Here is a 19,674-nt window from a genome sequence, read left to right as displayed (position 1 = left end):
AAACCGTTCAACCAGAGGTGTCTCCACTGTGTCCCTCTGATGTGTCTGATTTCTTATAGACCCTAATGAAGACTTAGATTCTAAATGTATTGGTCTGTTTTGTTTGCTGAATTTCTCCAAGAATAAATTGTTACAGGATTTTATCCTGGGCTCTGTGTTGGCCCTGCGACAACATGGTGACCTGTCCAGGGTGCACCCTGCTTCTAACCTTATGGTACTGTAGCTCGGATAGGCTCCAGTGTTGCTCAAGTTCAGATAGTTATAGACACAATGTGCCCCCTATGTTTTTCTCCTAAGCAAAATGATTAAATTCCTGCATGTCTCCTGCTTCACCACTGAGAAATGCACATACTCCAGTTTGCTTGTTTGAATCTGCCTGTTATCCATGTTTACAATGCAAAAGCAAAACACCAAAGCCTGAAACAAAAGTACAGTGGGATGCAAAAGTTTGGGCAACCTTGTTAATAGTCATTATTTTCTTGTATAAATTGTTGGTTGTTACAATAAAAAAAAAATGTCAGTTAAATATATCATATAGGAGACACACACTGTGATATTTGAGAAATGAAAAGAAGTTTATTGGATTTACAGAAAGTGTGCAATAATTGTTTAAGCAAAATCATGCAGGTGCATAAATTTGGGCACTGTTGTCATTTTAGTGATTCCAAAACCTTTAGAACTAATTATTGGAACTCAGATTGGCTTGGTAAGCTCAGTGACCCCTGACCTACATACACAGGTGAATCCAATAATGAGAAAGAGTATTTAAGAGGGTCAATTGTAAGTTTCCCTCCTCTTTTAATTTTCTCTGAAGAGTAGCAACATGGGGGTCTCAAAACAACTCTCAAATGACCTGAAGACAAAGACTGTTCACCATCATGGTTTGGGGGAAGGATACAGAAAGCTGTCTCAGAGATTTAAGCTGTCTGTTTCCACAGTTAGGAACATATTGTTGTGGTTGACTCTGCGGTGGTTGGATGCATCAGCAGGGATGATGAGACAGAGTACCGGGCTGTGGTCGACTCCTTTGTCACGTGGTGTGAGCAGAATCATCTGCAGCTCAACGTGGCAAAGACCAAGGAACTGATCGTGGACTTCAGGAAGACCAGGAAACACTTGACCCCTGTTTCAATCCAGGGGGTCAGTGTTGACATTGTGGAGGACTATAAATACCTTGGAGTACACATTGACAATAAACTGGACTGGGCTAAAAACACCACAGCACTTTACAGGAAGGGCCAGAGTCGTCTCTATTTTTTGAGGCGACTGAGGTCCTTCAACATCTGCCAGAAAATGCTGAGGATTTTCTATGAGTCTGTGGTGGCCAGTGCGATCCTCTATGCTGTTGCATGCTGGGGGAGCAGGCTGAGGGTCGCAGATGCCAACAGACTTAATAAACTGATCCGTAAGGCCAGCAATGTTGTGGGGATGGAGCTGGACTCCCTCAAGGTGGTGTCGGAGAGGCAGATGCTGTCCAAGATAAAGACAATGTTGGATAACACCTCCCACCCACTCCATGACATGTTGGTCAGTCACAGGAGCTCGTTCAGTGAGAGACTGAGATTACCGAAAAGCACCACTGAACGACACAGGAAATCATTCCTGCCTGTGGCCATCTCCCTGTACAACGCATCCACTTAACACACTGTTTGCTGCTACAACTACACATGTTTCTTTTCCAAATATTTATTTATAAGTGACTTATGTATGTATGTATGTATATATATGTATATATTGTACTATTCTTAGTTAGCGTATTGTCTGTCTTGTCTTAATGTTGGTTTAAAATGGAGCACTGTAACAAAAAATAATTTCCCCCAGGGATCAATAAAGTATTCTGATTCTGATTCTGATGATTGAGAAAATGAAAGACTACAGGCTCAGTTCAAGTTAAGGCTCGAAGTGGCTGACCAAGAAAAATCTCGGATAGACCGAAGCGACGAATGGTGAGAACAGTCAGAGTCAACCCACAGACCAGCACCAAAGACCTACAACATCATCTTGCAGCAGATGGAGTCACTGTGCATCGTTCAACCATTTGGCGCACTTTACACAAGGAGATGTTGTATGCAAGAGTGAAGCCTTTTCTCTGCCCACAGCACAAACAGAGCCGCTTGAGGTTTGCTAAAGCACATTTGGACAAGCCAGCTTCATTCTGGAATAAGGTGCTGTGGACTGATGAAACTAAAATTGAGTTATTTGGACATAAGAAGGGGTGTTATGCATGGAGGAAAAAGAACACAGCATTCCAAGAAAAACACCTGCTGCCTACAGTAAAATATGTGGTCATCAAGACAACGACCCAAAACACTGCTCAAAATCCACTAAGGCATTCATGCAGAGAAAAAAGTACAACGTTCTGGAACGGCCATCTCAGCCCAGACCTGAATATTATTGAAAATCTGTGGTGTGTGTTAAAGAGCGCTGTCCATGCTCGGAAGCCATCAAACCTGAATGAACTAGAGATGTTTTGTAAAGAGGAATGGTCCAAAATACCTTCAACCACAATCCAGACTCTCATTGGAACCTACAGGAAGCGTTTAGAGGCTGTAATTTCTTCAAAAGGCAGATCTACTTCATATTGATTTCATTTCTTTTTTTGTGGTGCTCAAATTTATGCACCTGCCTGATTTTGTTTAAACAATTATTGCACACTTTCTGTAAATCCAATAAACTTCATTTCACTTCTCAAATATCACGGTGTGTGTTTCCTATATGATATATTTAACTGACATTTTTTATTGTAACAACCAACGATTTATACAGGAAAATAACGACTATTAACAAGGTTGCCCAAACTTTTGCATCCCACTGTATAACTGAGACTTATGGAAAATTCAAAACATCTACAAGTATTTCATGTTGAAGCCGAGTGAGATCTATAGGTTGGCACTCGAGTGGAGAAAAGCATAAATTGGCGAATGTGTTCACAAGAATCAGCATCTTCTGCTGGCAAGCATATGGACATAATCATAATGAATGAGGTGAATATGATCAAGTGTAGAGGTTTGATCAAGGTGATGGCATTGTTGTAGTGTGACCAGAAACATAGGGGAGACCTGGTGGGTTCTGATATTATTAGATCACATGAAAATCTGCAAATCAACACCATAAGAGGAAGGGGGGGAAGTATTCAATAAGCAAATATCAAATAACACATGCAATTGAACCTGTTAAATTTGATACAGGTTGCCCGTTACAACATAACTATTTGAAGTCATAATTAACTGGTCTTGCAACTATGCTTGCTCTCCTGGCTCCATTTATACTCATGATATACTCTTACACTTAAGGGATTTTGCTGTCTGACAACAGACTGAAGACTTAAATGTGTGATTAAATGCCTTTATGCTAACAACAGATTGTTACCTGGTATGCACTCAACCCACCAGCTGACAATCCCAGCAGCCCAGTGTCTCTGTCACCCTGGCACGAGTCCTTCCCACCTTCAGGGAGTTCAGCACAAAACATGTTATTTGTTAATTCTGGTATTTCATGTGTCTCCTTGTGGAAATACACATGCTCATTATTGAAAGACCAAAGCCCGAAACCAGCGTGAAAACAAAAATACAGCAGTGACTTCCTGTAAATCTTTTCCACAAAATTAGTGAAATTTATACATGTTGTTACTTAGGGGAGAAGAACAAATTCAAAAATTTATGAGGAAAATGTTTACTCCTTTTAGATAAATATGATACTTTTAAAAAATCTAATGTATTTATTTGCCTCTTATTTCAGTTATGTGTGTAGCACCCTCCTCTGGCAAACATATGGGCATTACACATGAGATTATGAGATCTACTTTTGCACTCTGATCAAGTCAGTACCATTGCTGTAGTCTGTACTGCTGGAGTAGTTGTACTCAGGGTGAAAATAGACTGAGCTGCTTACTGAAGAGAGCGCTGAAATGTTCTGATATCATTAAGTTACATAAAAATCTGAAACCAGTAGATACAGAGGTCCCATTGCTTTTGCAGGATGAGAGGATAAGGTTGAGAATATTGGGGAGACTGGATTTGTCCGTGCATGACAGGCTCAGTGTTGGAGAGCTGCCGGCACTCGCTCACTGAAAACCACAGACACCTGGAAAAGTGAAAAAATCAGAGCGCTGGAGCTGAGTCAGTCGTCCAAGGTTGATGCAAACAGAACAAGAGCAAATAAAGTGATGCAATCGCTGATTTTTATTTTAATTTTAACATCAACTTTCTTCTAACACCAAACTGGTTTCTTCTATATTACTAACAATTTGCTCGCCTTGTTCAATTTTAACAGCTTCATGTCTAGAACATTGGTTGTAGACGGAGCATAATGATTTAAAAAAACACCATATAACAAAAAGCTCTAAAATCTTGATAGGCTTTGTGAGCTAAATTGGAAATTCACAAAAGAAAAAGAAAAACAGCCCATGTCTGTAAAGCTCTGGCATTGATTGAACTTCCAGAAGAGATGTCTCAGACTGGAATGAACCATGACTGTCACACAGAAGATGATTAGCTATATTTAGCACTGGACTTTTTGTGGTAAATGGTAAATGGCCTGTATTTATATAGCGCTTTACTAGTCCCTAAGGACCCCAAAGCGCTTTACATATCCAGTCATCCACCCATTCACACACACTGGTGATGGCAAGCTACATTGTAGCCACAGCCACCCTGGGGCGCACTGACAGAGGCGAGGCTGCCGGACACTGGCGCCACCGGGCCCTCTGACCACCACCAGTAGGCAACGGGTGAAGTGTCTTGCCCAAGGACACAACGACCAAGAGTGTCCAAGCCGGGGCTCGAACCGGCAACCTTCCGATTACAAGGCGAACGCCCAACTCTTGAGCCACGATCGCCCGTCTTCAAGCTTCTTCTTTTTTTCTTTGTTTGCTTTGGTAAAAACAAGTAGAAACATGATTTGTATGGGAGAAAAAATGCCAATAATGCCTCGAACATGGTTGCACATAAAAGCCGAAAGAATTTAAGTTCGTATCAAGTACAAACCTGTAGAGAATGAGCCGAAGGAAAAGCACATGGAAAGAGAGCGGGCCTTCTTTGTTAGAGCGGGATGAAATGACTGATGATGTGTTTATCATTTTCAAAGTGGGAGGATTTGATTAATCTTTGACACAAGAAAAAAACACATGCAGATCTGCATTAACTATCTTTATTCAAACGTAGTAAAAGACAGGCGTTACAGGGATTTAAAGACTATGCACCGACTTTCAGACAGTATTTTGTGGTTGTTTCCAGAAAGCGGAAAATCAAAAACTGAGCTTTTAGTGAAATATAGATTAAAAATTCTCAAATCAAACTCCACAGCAGAGTGAAAATAGTATAATATTTATTGTCCAAATGTTTTGCCTCATCGTGTATTTACACCGTGTTGTACTGAATTACTGTAACTTTAGTTCTCCTGCATGGTGTTCTGGATCCAGTTCAGGTAATTAGCGACTCTGGTATAGACTCCATATGTGCCCTTTCCTCCACACTCAACCCCCCAGCTGACAATCCCAGCAGCCCAGTGTCGCCCATCTTTAGTCAGAGTGAAGGGGCCCCCAGAGTCACCCTGGCAAGAGTCCTTCCCACCTTCAGGGAGTCCAGCACAAAACATGTTATTTGTTAAGTCTGGTATGTTGTTACGTCTTCTCCTTGCCGAAGTGACTGAATCCCTGCATGTCTGCTGGTCCACCACTGGGAGATAAACATACTTCAGTTGATTTGTTAGAATGCGACGATTATTCTCGTTTGTAACACCAAAGCCAGACACCAGCCTGAAAGAATACAAAACACATTCATTGTGGGCTCAGTAAAATTCTTACTAATCCAGAACCTTAAAGATAATAGCTTGTCAAAATAAAGTGGTTAACAAACAATGAGAGCACTTAAAAGTAACATCACATTTTATACAGTGTAGATGACATTAAAGAGACCGCAAAATCATTATGACACAATAATAGTTTGTTTACCCCATCACACCAGTATCATATGTGGCTCCTGGTTCTGGCAAACACACTGGCATTACAGATGAGTTGAATGTGAGTGTGTCTTCCAGTTTGATCAGGGCAATGTCATTGTTGTAGTCTACATAGTTGGGGTTGTTGTACTCAGGGTGAACATGGATTGAGGCAGCAAACAGAGGAGATTTCTCGAGGGCTTTTACCTCATTAAGTCCCATGAAAATCTGCAAGTCAATATCATAAAAGGAAAGACTTACCAAGGGAATCCCAATCAGATAGAGATCATACAAAGTAATGCTCACAGTCAACTACTTACCCGTAGAGTTTCATTTGCTACCATCACTCCCTCATTTACTACATTATTAGCTGCTGTCATAATCCACCGGTCTCCAATCACCATGCCTCCTCCCCTGTTTCCACTTACACTCAGTAGCACTTGCCAGGGGATTGTATTATCTGGAGCATCCTGGCCTCCAAAGATCCTCTGATACACATTGATGTGATTTGTTGGCTGACCACAAACTGGATAAGATGAACAGAACTCAGGTGTAAGCAAAGGCTTCATGCTTTCATTTTGAAGTCCTAAATTTGTTATTAGAGTATTTTATTTTGACAGCACATCAGTACCTGCTATGCAGGTTGGGAGAGGGAGTTGCCACTGCCCGTCGCTTTGACACATGGCTGAGAATGTCTTAATCTCTTGTTGTCCCTGAAAATATATGACTGTTACACACATTTTCTAATTGACAAATTCACCAAAGAAAAAACCTAAAGAAAAATGAAGAAAGATCTGCTTCTGTTGCTCAAACACAGACACATGGAGATAGCAAAAAAAACTCTATAAATATCCTGTGAGGGAAAAGAGGCTGTTAATAAAGTTCACTGATGCACACTGTAGTAAACAATGAAATGTCATATTACCATCATCAACTTGTATTCTTGGTCACAAGTGACATGGATCGAGTCTCCACTAAAGTATTCATTTAAATCAGGAGTGATCCTGCCTTTTGTCACACTCCCTGGGTGTGGACATTTCACCTCTGTAAAGAACGCAGCAACCAAACATGAATGAACAGCATGAGAAAAATAGTTTTAAACTGCTAACGTGGAAATGCCACCTCTCCTCCTCACCATGTGTGCTATATTGCAGGCTCCAGCCGTTGCTCAGACCTTCCTCCTCAGTGTGGTAGTCCAGCCTGACTGTACTTGAGTTTGTAACTATCAGACCAGGACTCTTTGTTCCACAAAATTTCATAGCTAATCTGCCTGGAATGGTCACCTATGAGGGGAGAGATAGTGGAAGGCTACATACAGACCAGAGGAGCATGGTTTGTAACTTTTAATCCCTGTGGGTACCGCGAGTCGTTACCTGTAAAAAGTGACCTTGGCAGCTTGAACCATGCTGATTATCTTTATTATCAATGTGAAAATTGTCTCTGAAGTTGAGCGTCACGATGAATCTGGGCTCCACAGAGATGATGTACTTGCAGGAGAGAAAAGGGGGTGAGGGTTTAGGATACCCTGGACTGGACAGATGTCCTTCATGCTTGTCAAAAACACACCCACCACAGGACACTGGGCAAGAACCAAAGGTCAGTATAATAATAACAGTAAGAGAATCAGTAATCAGCATACCACCTCAACCATATTCTAGCGACTGAGCTTCATATGACAAGTATTAATGTACAAAAAGGCCTAATTTCTTGTATTCGACACTTACACAGACATGTGCGCTGGTCTAAATGAAGCTTGTAACCACTGTGGCAGGAGCAGTGGTAGGACCCAGCAGTGTTGATACAGATTTGAGAGCAAAGCGGACCTGAATCCAGTCCTGGGTCTGTTTTGGAACACTCGTCTATGTCTATTTAAAGAATATTTACTGTGTTAAACTTTTCCTGAAGCTGTTGATGAAATAGTACATTAATGGGAGTTGGAAAATTTCAGGAAAACTGTACCTATTGCCTTATACGTGGCAGAAAAACCAGTATGTTGTTGATGCTCTGGTGTAGAGTCACTTGTTTGGAATACGAGAGTCAGTTTGTTGCCTGGAGAAAGGATCGTCTCGTCACCATGGTGATCAGTAGAGTTTCCCTGGCCACAAAACTTTCCCAAAACCTTTTCATCGTAGAAAAACTGGAAAATTAAGTCAAAACTCATGTTAACAAACTGCTTTTGTAAAAAAAAACAAAATTCTAAACCAACGTCTTAATTCAAATTAACTTCCAATCAAACTGAATGAATGAATACACTAAAATTGAAAACTGCAATATAAAAAGTTTTGTATCTTGTTTGAAATATTTTTTAAATTCAGATCTAATCAAAGCTCTGACTGTGAGAGAGTCTTGACTGCAGTCTGCAGAAACTTTAATATCCAGATGTGTTAAAGACAGCTGGATCTGGTAACCCCTGGGAACCCAGAGGTCCCATTGCTTTTGCAGGTGGGGAGGATAAGGTCGCGGATATTGGGGAGACTGGATTTGTCCGTGCATTTCAGGCTCAGTGGTGGACAGCTGCTGGCACTCGCTCACTGAAAACCACAGAAACCTGGAAAAGCAAATAAACAGAGAGCTGGAGCTGAGTCAGTCGTCCAAAGTTGATGCAAACAGAACAAGAGCAAATAAAGTGACACAACCGCTGATTTTCACTTTAATTTTAACATCAACTTTCTTCAATCACCAAGCTGATTTCTTCTACATTACTAACAATTTGTTCAACGTCTTCAACTTTAACAGCTATATGTCTAGAACATTGGTTGTAGATGAAGCATAATGATTAAAAAAAACATCATATAACAAAAAGCTCTGCAATACTGATAGGCTCCATGAGCTTAATGAGAAATTCACCGAAATAAAAGATTCTTTAATACAACGAACAAATTAAAAAAATCTTCATCACACTCACCAAATGATGCAGTGGGTCCAGCCCATGTTTGTAAAGCTCTGGTGTCGATTGTACTTCCAGAAGAGATGTCTCAGACTGGAATGAACCATGACTGTCACACAGAAGATGATTAGCTGTATTTAGCACTGGAATTTGAACTGGACTTTTTGTCTTCAAGCTTTTTTATCTTTGTTTGTTTTGGCAAAAACAAGTAGAAACATGATTTGTACGGGAGAAAAAATGCCAATAATGCCTCGAACATGGTTGTACATAAAAACCAAAAGAATTTAAGTTCGTATCAAGTACAAACCTGTAGAGAATGAGCCGAAGGAAAAGCACGTGGAAAGAGAGCGGGCCTTCTTTGCATATAAAAGTATTGCTTAGTAATGTTAGAGTGGGATGAAATGACTGATGATGTGGTTATTGTTTTTAAAGTGGGAGGATTTGATTAATCTTAGACACAAGAATAAAACACATGCAGATCTGCATTAACTATCTTTATTCAAACGTAGTAAAAGACAGGCTTTGCAGGGATTTAAAGATAATGCATTGACTTACAGACAGTAAATCAATAACTGAATTTATAGAGTTTTTTAATGAAATATAGATTAAAAATTCTCAAATCAAACTCCACAACAGAGAAAATTTAGTTTATTATGCAATTTTTTTTCTCATCGTGTATTTACACCGTGTTGTACTGAATTACTGTAACTTTAGTTCTCCTGCATGGTGTTCTGGATCCAGTTCAGGTAATTAGCGACTCTGGTATAGACTCCATATGTGCCCTTTCCTCCACACTCAACCCCCCAGCTGACAATCCCAGCAGCCCAGTGTCGCCCATCTTTAGTCAGAGTGAAGGGGCCCCCAGAGTCACCCTGGCAAGAGTCCTTCCCACCTTCAGGGAGTCCAGCACAAAACATGTTATTTGTTAAGTCTGGTATGTTGTCACGTCTTCTCCTTGCCGAAGTGACTGAATCCCTGCATGTCTGCTGGTCCACCACTGGGAGATAAACATACTTCAGTTGATTTGTTAGAATGCGACGATTATTCTCGTTTGTAACACCAAAGCCAGACACCAGCCTGAAAGAATACAAAACACATTCATTGTGGGCTCAGTAAAATTCTTACTAATCCAGAACCTTAAAGATAATAGCTTGTCAAAATAAAGTGGTTAACAAACAATGAGAGCACTTAAAAGTAACATCAAATTTTATACAGTGTAGATGACATTAAAGAGACTTCAAAATCATTATGACACAATAGTAGTTTGTTTACCCCATCACACCAGTATCATATGTGGCTCCTGGTTCTGGCAAACACACTGGCATTACAGATGAGTCGAATGTGAGTGTGACATTCAGTTTGATCAGGGCAATGTCATTGTTGTAGTCTACATAGTTGGGGTTGTTGTACTCAGGGTGAACATGGATTGAGGCAGCAAACAGAGGAGATTTCTCGAGGGCTTTTACCTCATTAAGTCCCATGAAAATCTGCAAGTCAATATCATAAAAGGAAAGATTTACCAAGGGAATCCCAATCAGACAGAGATCATACAAAGTAATGCTCACAGTCAACTACTTACCCGTAGAGTTTCATTTGCTACCATCACTCCCTTATTTACTACATTATGAGCTGCTGTCATAATCCACCGGTCTCCAATCACCATGCCTCCTCCCCTGTTTCCACTTACACTCAGTAGCACTTGCCAGGGGATTGTATTATCTGGAGCATCCTGGCCTCCAAAGATCCTCTGATACACATTGATGTGATTTGTTGGCTGACCACAAACTGAATTGGATACAAACTTACATATAAATCTCACACATCAATTTCCCATTAAATTAACCATTTGATCTTCATCAAGTTTTGCAGGATGGAAATGTATACCTGGTAAACAAAGTGGACTGTCAATAACTTCATGGGTTGATCTCCATTTCCTGTCTGCATCACATGTGAAGTTAACTGAGGAGCAGAAGAAGAAACAATGTGACTTTTACATTTTTTTTTTTTGCTGATCCTCAAGAGTTTCAGTTCTCCCCCTTGTGGAAGAAATGTAAAGGGTATATATTTCCAGTTAAATCATGTTAGCATTTAAATCTTATTTAAGTTTTGAATCATGGTAGTATATATCATGTATCATCATATCAGTATGCCATGATGGTTTGACTGAATGAGAATCGCACATTATAGTTAATGGAGCCTGCTAATAGTAAAGTTTCAGAACTGTGCAAAAGGAAAGTAATGAACAGTAGGAATCCAAAACAAATTGCACTATTAACATCTCACCGTTTGCATCCCCAAGGAGAGAGTAAAATGGTTCATTGCAGCGATACTGAATAACAGAAAGATACTGATTCTGAAACCCAGAAAGGAAGGCCACGCCTCCGTTCAGCAAGGGGTCAGGTTCTCCGCAATCAATTACTGCAGAGGAACAAAACAAGAAAATACAACAAAATGCACTTTGTCTGTGAACACTAGTATGGATGGAGAAGACTTTGTGTATATATGCTTAGAGACGACCTACTGTGGCATTCTGGCAGAGGAAGGTGCCACTGCCCATTGCTTTGGCAAATGGAAGAGAAACTCTCCATCTCCCGACCATTCTTTAAAGAAGGGTATAAAAACCATGTTTTACATTATACACAGTAACCAGGAAACAATTATTTTGTTTTTCACTGTTAAAAAACACAATTTCAACTAACCATCATCAGCTTGTATCCTTGATCGCAGCGTACATAGATGTAATCTCTGAAGAGATATTCACTCAAATTAGGAGTGACCCTGCCTTTAGCTACACTTCCAGGTGATGGACACTTCACCCCTGGAAACAGCAAAAACAATCAAACATATATTTTACACTGAGATTTAAACCCAGAAGGACAAACAGGAGAATTGCAGTTGCTTGATGACATGTTACTGTGTGTGCTGTAGTCGAGGCTCCAGCCATTGCTCTGTCCTTCATCATCAATGTGGTATTCCAGCTTGACCATGTTTGAGTTTGTGACTATCGGTCCTGGGCTCGTTTTGCCACATAGCTTTGTGGGCTGTTCGTCTCTGACAGTCAACTTTTTAGGAGAGAGTAGTGCACAGTTTATTAATTGTATGACATATAGAGACATTTTTATTTCCTGTGATTTTGATGAATCTAGGTGTGCTGAAATCGCTCGCCATTACCTCCAACCAGTGATGGAGACATTGCGGGCCCTCTGGGCTGTCCATGCTCTCAATGTGGAAGTTGTCAGTAAAGTTTAGAGTAATAGTGAAGCCCTCTTGTACAGAAATGACATACTGACAGGACACAGCATGAGGTGGGTGATTAGGATATCCCGGACTGAACAGATGCCCCTCTGGTTCATCAAATATACCACCGCCACAGGATACTGGGCATGAGAGAGAGGAAAGAAACTGAGAAAGTTTACCCTCTTAATGAATTGACTGAAGTGTTTGAGGATAATTTGGGGAGTCCTTACACAATGTTTTAAGTCCAGAATCAAAAAAGTGATAATAATTAGTGCTGTTTGATGACCCAACTGCCTCCAACATTAAACCCAGACTCCCCATCCTCTCCTCTTTTTTATAGTGCTTTTGGTAATCTTGAGATCCTATATGTTTGAATGTGTTTGTGAAGTGGAGCTAAGTTCTCCCAGCAGACTCCAGTTTGATGGTCTGAGCGCACATTCATTGGAAGCATCTTCATGGTACTCACACACACAGGTGCGCTGATCAGAGCGAAGTTCATAGCCATGATGACAGGAGCAGAGATATGAGCCAAGAGTGTTGAGGCAGATCTGAGAGCAGAGTGGCCCTGAGCCATCTCCAGGCTCTGGTGCAGAACATTCATCTATGTCTAATAATGAGAAGTCATTACGTTAGTGTGAGTTGGCGCAGCAGTAAAAGAAGGAAGTGCAAGAAACAGAGGTGGAGGAGCTACCTATTGCATGGTACTGGGCAGAGAAGCCCAGATTCTGGTGGGCCTCCGGGTTGTTGCTGTCTGATTGAAAGATGAGGGTGAGACTGTTTCCTGGAGACAAGATGGGCTCGTTGCCTGGGTGATGCCCATCAGCAGAATTCTCACTGCCACAAAATTTCCAGAGGGCCTTCTCTTTGTAGAAAACCTAAAGGATCAAAGAATAAAATCCTACATGAAAATAAGGCAAAATCCAGAAGATGAAAATTTATGTTCAGTTCATGGGTTCTTCATTTAAATGTCTAAGATGGTTAAAAGTGCCAGAAAGGCCAAACATAATCCAATGACCCGCCAGAACTAATGCTAAGTTTAGTTAAGTCAACATCAAACTGGATATCCGGTTGTTCAGTCTGACGTCACTAGCCGTGTCTGGGTCTAAACTCCGCTGCAGGTCCATATATCAAACGATCACTATGGGATTACTGAGAGTTGAAAAACTGTCTAAAGTCTTTCATCTTTAATAAAATGATCAGCGTTCTGCTCTACCAGGTTTAACAATTGAGTTTAACATCCAGGCATCCATGAAAACGGAATTTATGACATTTAACGGAGTTAGAAGTTAGCAGGGAGTTAGCTCGCTAGCTTCTATCTAAATACAATATAGCATGTCCTGACTGTGGGGTTTTGGAAACAAATTAAAATGTACAGCTCTGCTATCACTTCCAGCATAAATGAAGACAGAAAACTAAACAGCAGTGACGTTTGTAGGGTTACTGAAGTTGGGCTAGCTGGTATATAATGATGTGCTACGTGACCGCTAGCGACACAGCTATGTTAGCATAATATAAACAAGCTAACTTTTTTTCCACTCGATAAAAGTTAACGTGAGTGTTCTCGGTGGTCAGGAACAAATGTAATCGCATGGCAGGATGCTGTAAAAGGACCAAACTTCAGCCAGGAGAACAACTGAGATAATCCATCCACAATACGAGGTTAGTCATTCATATACTGCTGCATGGGCTGGGCTGTAGTTACATGTAAGGTTTTAAAAACTGAGCTTAAATAAATGATTAGCGGTAATAAAAGCCGAGGGAGGTCAACAGTGATCACTGACTGTTTTAGGAGCTTTTTGAGATCAAATAGAAGAAAATACATAACATTAAACATGTTAACAACACAAAAGCCATATTAAACGCAGACTACTTTAGACCCGGAAGTAGGATTCGTCACGTCATCACTGAACAACCGGATAGTAATGCAGAGAAAAAAATCTGTTCAGTTATGTGTCCCTCTACCATTTTAAATTCTGTGCAACGTCACAGTAAAGACTGACTCTAAAACTTTTTGTCATAGCAGCAGCGATACAATCTGCTGATAAGCTACAGCTATCTGTTGCTGTTGTCTCCAGTGGTTATACACTGTTGTAAATTTTTAACTTACAATTATCACAATCAACAAGATGATCACGGTGATTACCAGGGTTATCATAGTTTCAGTTTAGTCTTTTTTAAGTATTATTGTATGGATGTATATTTCAGAGGCAAGATTTAGGAAAATCAAGTACTACAATAAAAACAGGCATTTTTGAAAGCAGTTGACTGACAGTCCTCTAGATATCCAAAGTCTCATTAAACATGTTTGGCAACATCTCATCAGACAAGTGTCGATAAAATTTTGTGACTGCAATTATATTTTATTTTAATTTCCCAACTTTAAAAAATAATTTCAGTTAGTTTTAATTTTATTCAAAAGTTTTTCAAAACTTTTACATCTAGTTTTAACTATAATAACCTTGTTAATTACCTTGACAGAAACATGAAAACATATGTAAGTGGTAAACTCAAATCAGGTTGTCAAGCGTTACTCTTGAATCATATTTGGGTTTTCACCTTAAGCTATTTATTAATATTATGATTTTTAGGGTAATTCTGTATATGTATTGAAATATGGGTCTGACTGTAAGTGAGTCGTAGTAGCAGTTCGCAGAAGCTTCAATATCCAAATGTGTGAAGGTGAGTCGAATCTGGTAGCCCTCAGGGACAACGAGGTCCCACTGCTCCTGCAGGTTGGGAGGGTAAGGCTGAGGGTACAGAGGAGATTGGACCTTCCCGTACATTTGAGGCTCTGGTTCTGGCAGAGGTGAGCACTCACACACTGAGACATACAGAAACCTAGAAAGGTACAAAAAAGGAAAGAGTTTGATCTGTTTATCAGTCTGCAGTCATCTGATCTGCCAGTCCAAAGTTGATACAAACAGAGAAGAACAAACACAGTGGCACAATCGACACCACTGTGCAACTAATATAATATTGTCAAGACTGCATATATATGGCATACTGACTGATGAATAAAAATATAAAACACTGTTCATCTAAAGTGAATTCTTGCAGATTATCAGTATAAAAACACAAGTAATTCTCCACTATTTTCAGCTACATGATTTGAAAATTTCTGCACAAAAGTGGAAATTTATGACCAAAAAAGGGATTTTAGGAGATATTTGACAACTTGAAAATGTCTAATCCACTTACCAGATGATACAAGAGGCCCAGCGCATTTTCCAATTAACCGTATCCATGAGTGAACTGGTCGGCTGCTGCGAGAGCAAATGTCTCACATTCAAGTAAAACATTAATGTCACAAAGTCTGTCGTTTCCAGTGTTTAGCAACTCTCTACGTTAATGCCAGGAATTGTTTATCTTGGCAAAATCAAGCAACTCCAAATTGCAGATAAACAGGAAAAATTTTGTTCTAAACTAGAGAACGAGACAGACTTTGCAAATTCTACATCTAAAAAATATAACATAAACTCATGCAATTTTTGAGCACAATTATCACATTAGAATAATGAAGCGATCTTGATTTATTTCACTGTCTAATCCACTCTTAATCCTCATCCTACCACCAGAGGGTGGCATTAACAGTTTTTTAGGCATCCTTGATCACAGCAAGTGTTTTCAGAGTTTAACTTGAGGCCAAGCAGACATGCCGAAACGTCTGGATGTTAAAATAGCAGGTGAAGCAACTGATTTCCAGAATGAGGAATCAGATTCATCAAGTATGTGGATGTGTTTGTTGCCTGTCATTATTTATATCAGCATGTGGTTTATTTCTGCCCTCAAAATAGCATCAGTGTTTCAGTTTCTGAAGGCGAACTGAAACAACCTGTTCCTCTCTGCTTTACCTTAGAATGTTTTGCATTAGTTCCCATAAGTCTGACGCTCTTTAGTCTTGTGTTCTTGTGTTTGTTTAACCTTGTTAGTTGCCAAAACGGACTGATCTGAGTGTAGGGGCCGCCACGCTGTTATTTTACAGACCACTAGAGGGGGCCACCAACAAAAATCTACTATTGAAAGGTTTACATTTTTTATCTGGTCGCAACAACCATGTATATTTCTCAATTTTATTTAATTTAGCTCCTCCCAGCAAAAGCATCCTAAAACTTTAACTGATCGAGGCATAGAAAATCTGTTATTTTAAGTTGACAGAGACAGGAGTCAGCTATAATTTGATACAAAATTAGAAAGTCTGTTACAATGATGCTACCTGGCTAACAAATTTTAATACAGATACATTTAATACACATTTTAATGAAAACAATGAATATTTCTTAATGTTTTTTATTAAAAAGTAGTACAAAGGATAATTCATTGTTATTATTAGTAGTAGTAGTAGTACAAACTACAAAGGGATAAACCCATGGGAAAGAGTTTTTGAAGCTAGGCTGACAGGTGATGGTCACTGAGCAAGAAAGCGAACTACAGATGCTATTTTTGTTTTGATGGAGAAGTCTAGAAAAGGTCAGGAGGAATTGCACTGTGTCATTGTTTATCTTGAGAAAGCATAAGATAGAGTTCAAAGAAAGGAAGTGTGGTTCTGCATGAGGAAGTGTGGCAGAGTGAGGGTGAAAGTGAGGGTGGTGCAGGACATGTATGAGGACAACAAGGCAGTGGTGAGGGGTGTGATATGGGTGACAGACTGGGGTGGGATGATATCAGGGGTCAGCTCTGATCCACTGGACAGGTTGACAGATGAGGTCAAGCAGAGTCTCCGGGCCTGTGATTGTATGATGCTTGCAGATGACATAGTGAGGAAAATGGAAGATTTCCAAGATAATAATGAGACTTACGTGCTTGAAAAGAGAGCAACTGGGCGTTCCTTTCTTGTCTTTTTTAATTGAAAAAAATGTCTCCTGTCATCCAAGAGGCTTGTCCAGTTCTAAGACCAAAGCGTGTAGAGCTCCCAAATATTTAAACCCTTGACCTATACTTTCAATCATGTGCATCATCTCATGAACCAAGGCAAACTCCTAATCAGAATATTTTATTAAACCCAGAGAAAATTCTGTGGTCCCAGTTGGTCCAAGACAGTAAAAATAGTAAGAAATTAGTTAAAGTACTATATTAAATAATACATGACATTACAAAATATTGCTCAGTAGCTCCAATAATACAAATATCTCTAATATATAAAGGTATATGGCGTGCAACGTCTGCAGTGTGTACCTGTGCTTTTAAATGGAATCCTGTTTGCAAATGACCTTAAAATAAGGGGAATGGGTCAGAGGTGTAGATGACACCATCGTGACACCTTGAACTACCTTATCACATGATCTATTGAGGTCACCTGGTGTAAGATGTGAGTCGGGGTTGAAGTGTCTGGGAAGGCATCTAAAGACTGAGAGCGTGTGAGCCACCCCCTCTGTTCAGTGATGGTCATTTACAGTTTTAAATCATCTGTTTTCTCGGTCCAAAATGGGAACTCATTCCTTGAAAGAGGGACCTTTATACTTTAGGTGTAACTGTATAGCGGAGTCTTGTACTGTCGAGGTGGCTTTTAGTAGTGAGAGCTGTTATGATGTACAGTTTGGAGATGGTAGCAAAAAGACAGGAGGCAGAGCTGAAGGTTTGAAGACTTTCACTGGGAGTGACCGAGAAGAACAGGGTTAAAAATTTGAGGACCAGCTCAGGCTGAGTTGGTTTTGACATCTGCGGAGAAGGGATGGTGGACGTATTGGACAGAGGATGTCAGACAGGAGGAAAAGAGGAAGACCAGAGAGAAACTTCATGGATGAGCTGAAGGAGAACATGCAGAGAGCTGGTGTGGTAGAGGAGGTTAGGTTTAGATGAAAGCAGATGTTGCACTGTGGGGGGGTTTCAGCCGTTCAGCACTTTGGTCAGCAGCTGGGTTTTTTTTAATGTGGTATACAAATAAATTTGACTTGACTTGAATTAAATGCTCACACTATTTACATTTATCGCATCATTCTTTGTAACTATATTGTTTTCAGTGCATGCCAACCAACCCCATACAATAATTTCATTTGTGTCATTTCTAAATATTAGCTGGTTCCTGTGATTTACATAAGCTTTCATAGACTTCACTATGAGAAAAATGAGCAGGACATTGAAATAAGGCCAAATCTATCATGTATTTATTTATTTTTAGGTCTGTGTTTTTTAAAGTATATTTATTGCCTCCATGAGCTCTGACTCTCACAGTCTGTGGTCTCACATGCAGCTGGCTAGTTTGACTTGTGGGCGTTTAGCTGGATGTTTGATTCTCCTTTATATCATCTTAAGTTTTCTGTCACAGTGTAGTTCGGTTTAGGAAGTAAAACCACTCGGCTGAATCTAGGACGTCTCAGAAACCTGTGTGAGAGATAACCAAAAATTCAAACTTACCCCATGTGCACCGTCTACAGCTGCCAACTCCGGCTGTTGCTGTTGAAGGCCAAAGCAAAGCAACTGAATTCTGTTTGTTTTTTAAACACAAGCATCTCTCTCTCTCACCATTTAACTCAGTTTCTTTGGGTCTTGCAATCATCCGATTGGCGAGACGGCCTCGCAGTTTGATCATGTGTTAAAGTATGCACATTCATGCATTGATCATTTTTGTATTCGGAAAAGAAATACAGGTGAATGTATGGGGAAAAAACATATAACGGGCAGTTAATAAGTTCAGTTTTGTTTTGGATGGATGGATTTACAGTAAGTAATATGTGTCACCACTAAGCGGCAGTAGAGCATCACTACCCCTAATGAGGAAGTGAGACTGGAGCCATGATTTGTTTTCGTAATGAGCTGAGGGTTGTTTTTAATTATAGTTTAGTTTTTTTTAAAGAGCATATTGGCTGCAGTATTAATCAGAACAACTTTTATGAAGATTGCACTGCTGTGACTCTAGAACATGCTTCTCATACTGATGTTAAACACTGCAGTGTCAGGGATTAGGCCGATGGTTTGTGGCTGTCTAAAAATAAGTGCACTTCTCCTGTGTGGCTCTGTCAGGCTGTTGGTTTGAGGGCCTTGTTTTCAGTTGTCATGCACTATTATGCAGACACTGTCATGCAATATCGGAACAATACACCACTTCTTATAGAGTGTGTCTGTATGTTATAACAGTAGATATCATAGCCAGACCTCTGCCACAAAAATAACAAATAACTGAAGAATTATTTTGAAAAAATAAATTGTTTAAAAAAAAAATAGGCGAATTGGTTAATTAATTCAATACTGAGAGCAACATCTGGAGCTACTGGTGTTAGTTTTTTAATGTGAGAAAGCTTGTTTGTCTGTAAAGCACTGTGATGATCCTCTAATTTATGGTTCTAACTACATTAGAAATGAGTACATCGGAAGGACGGCTCAGGTTAAGCGATTTGAAAATAAAGAGGGACGATGTCGAGATGGTTTGGACATGTGCAGAGGAGGCGTAGTGGATATGTATTGGACAAAGGATACTGAAGATGGAGCTGCCGGGCAGGAAGAAAAAGAGGAAGGTGGATGTAGTGAAGGAAGGACACGCAGAGGGTTTGTGTGACAGAAGAAGATGCTATAGACTATAGAGACAGGGTGATATGGAGGCAGATTATCTGCTGTGGCAACCCCTAAAAGAAGCACCGGAAAGGAAAAGAAGATCATAGCCTGCTGTCACTTATAGGGAA

At 40.0% G+C, this 19,674-nt stretch overlaps 2 protein-coding genes across 2 annotated transcripts; both read right to left on the bottom strand.

The window, feature by feature from the left end:
- Window positions 1-5,132: 5,132 nt before the first annotated feature.
- LOC147319102 (complement C1r subcomponent-like) lies at window positions 5,133-8,980 on the bottom strand. Its single transcript, XM_086311439.1, has 11 exons — window positions 8,843-8,980; window positions 8,272-8,485; window positions 7,897-8,074; window positions 7,662-7,802; window positions 7,311-7,516; window positions 7,073-7,220; window positions 6,863-6,981; window positions 6,569-6,650; window positions 6,258-6,463; window positions 5,951-6,165; window positions 5,133-5,755 (listed from the first exon to the last, which is right to left on the bottom strand). Exons 1-11 carry the CDS (start codon window positions 8,929-8,931, stop codon window positions 5,389-5,391), a joined length of 1,965 nt encoding a protein of 654 aa, XP_086167565.1. The 5' UTR covers window positions 8,932-8,980; the 3' UTR covers window positions 5,133-5,388.
- Window positions 8,981-9,303: 323 nt separating this feature from the next.
- On the bottom strand, window positions 9,304-15,413 carry LOC147319101 (complement C1r subcomponent-like). The gene is made up of 13 exons (XM_086311438.1): window positions 15,260-15,413; window positions 14,686-14,899; window positions 12,753-12,936; window positions 12,528-12,668; window positions 11,996-12,201; window positions 11,739-11,886; window positions 11,524-11,642; window positions 11,346-11,424; window positions 11,108-11,242; window positions 10,709-10,783; window positions 10,404-10,609; window positions 10,097-10,311; window positions 9,304-9,901 (listed from the first exon to the last, which is right to left on the bottom strand). The coding sequence occupies exons 1-13, from the start codon at window positions 15,358-15,360 to the stop codon at window positions 9,535-9,537; spliced, it is 2,190 nt and encodes a 729-aa protein (XP_086167564.1). The 5' UTR covers window positions 15,361-15,413; the 3' UTR covers window positions 9,304-9,534.
- Window positions 15,414-19,674: the final 4,261 nt, after the last annotated feature.

Source organism: Aulonocara sp. 'chitande type north' Nkhata Bay, linkage group LG11 (genome assembly GCF_057382095.1).
Source record: "Aulonocara sp. 'chitande type north' Nkhata Bay isolate Kocher_YH1m ecotype deep benthic linkage group LG11, A_spYH_male_GT1.1, whole genome shotgun sequence".
NCBI classification, from domain to species: domain Eukaryota; kingdom Metazoa; phylum Chordata; class Actinopteri; order Cichliformes; family Cichlidae; genus Aulonocara; species Aulonocara sp. 'chitande type north' Nkhata Bay.
Note: the sequence above shows the minus strand (reverse complement) of the source record. Positions and strands in the feature narration are given on the sequence as shown.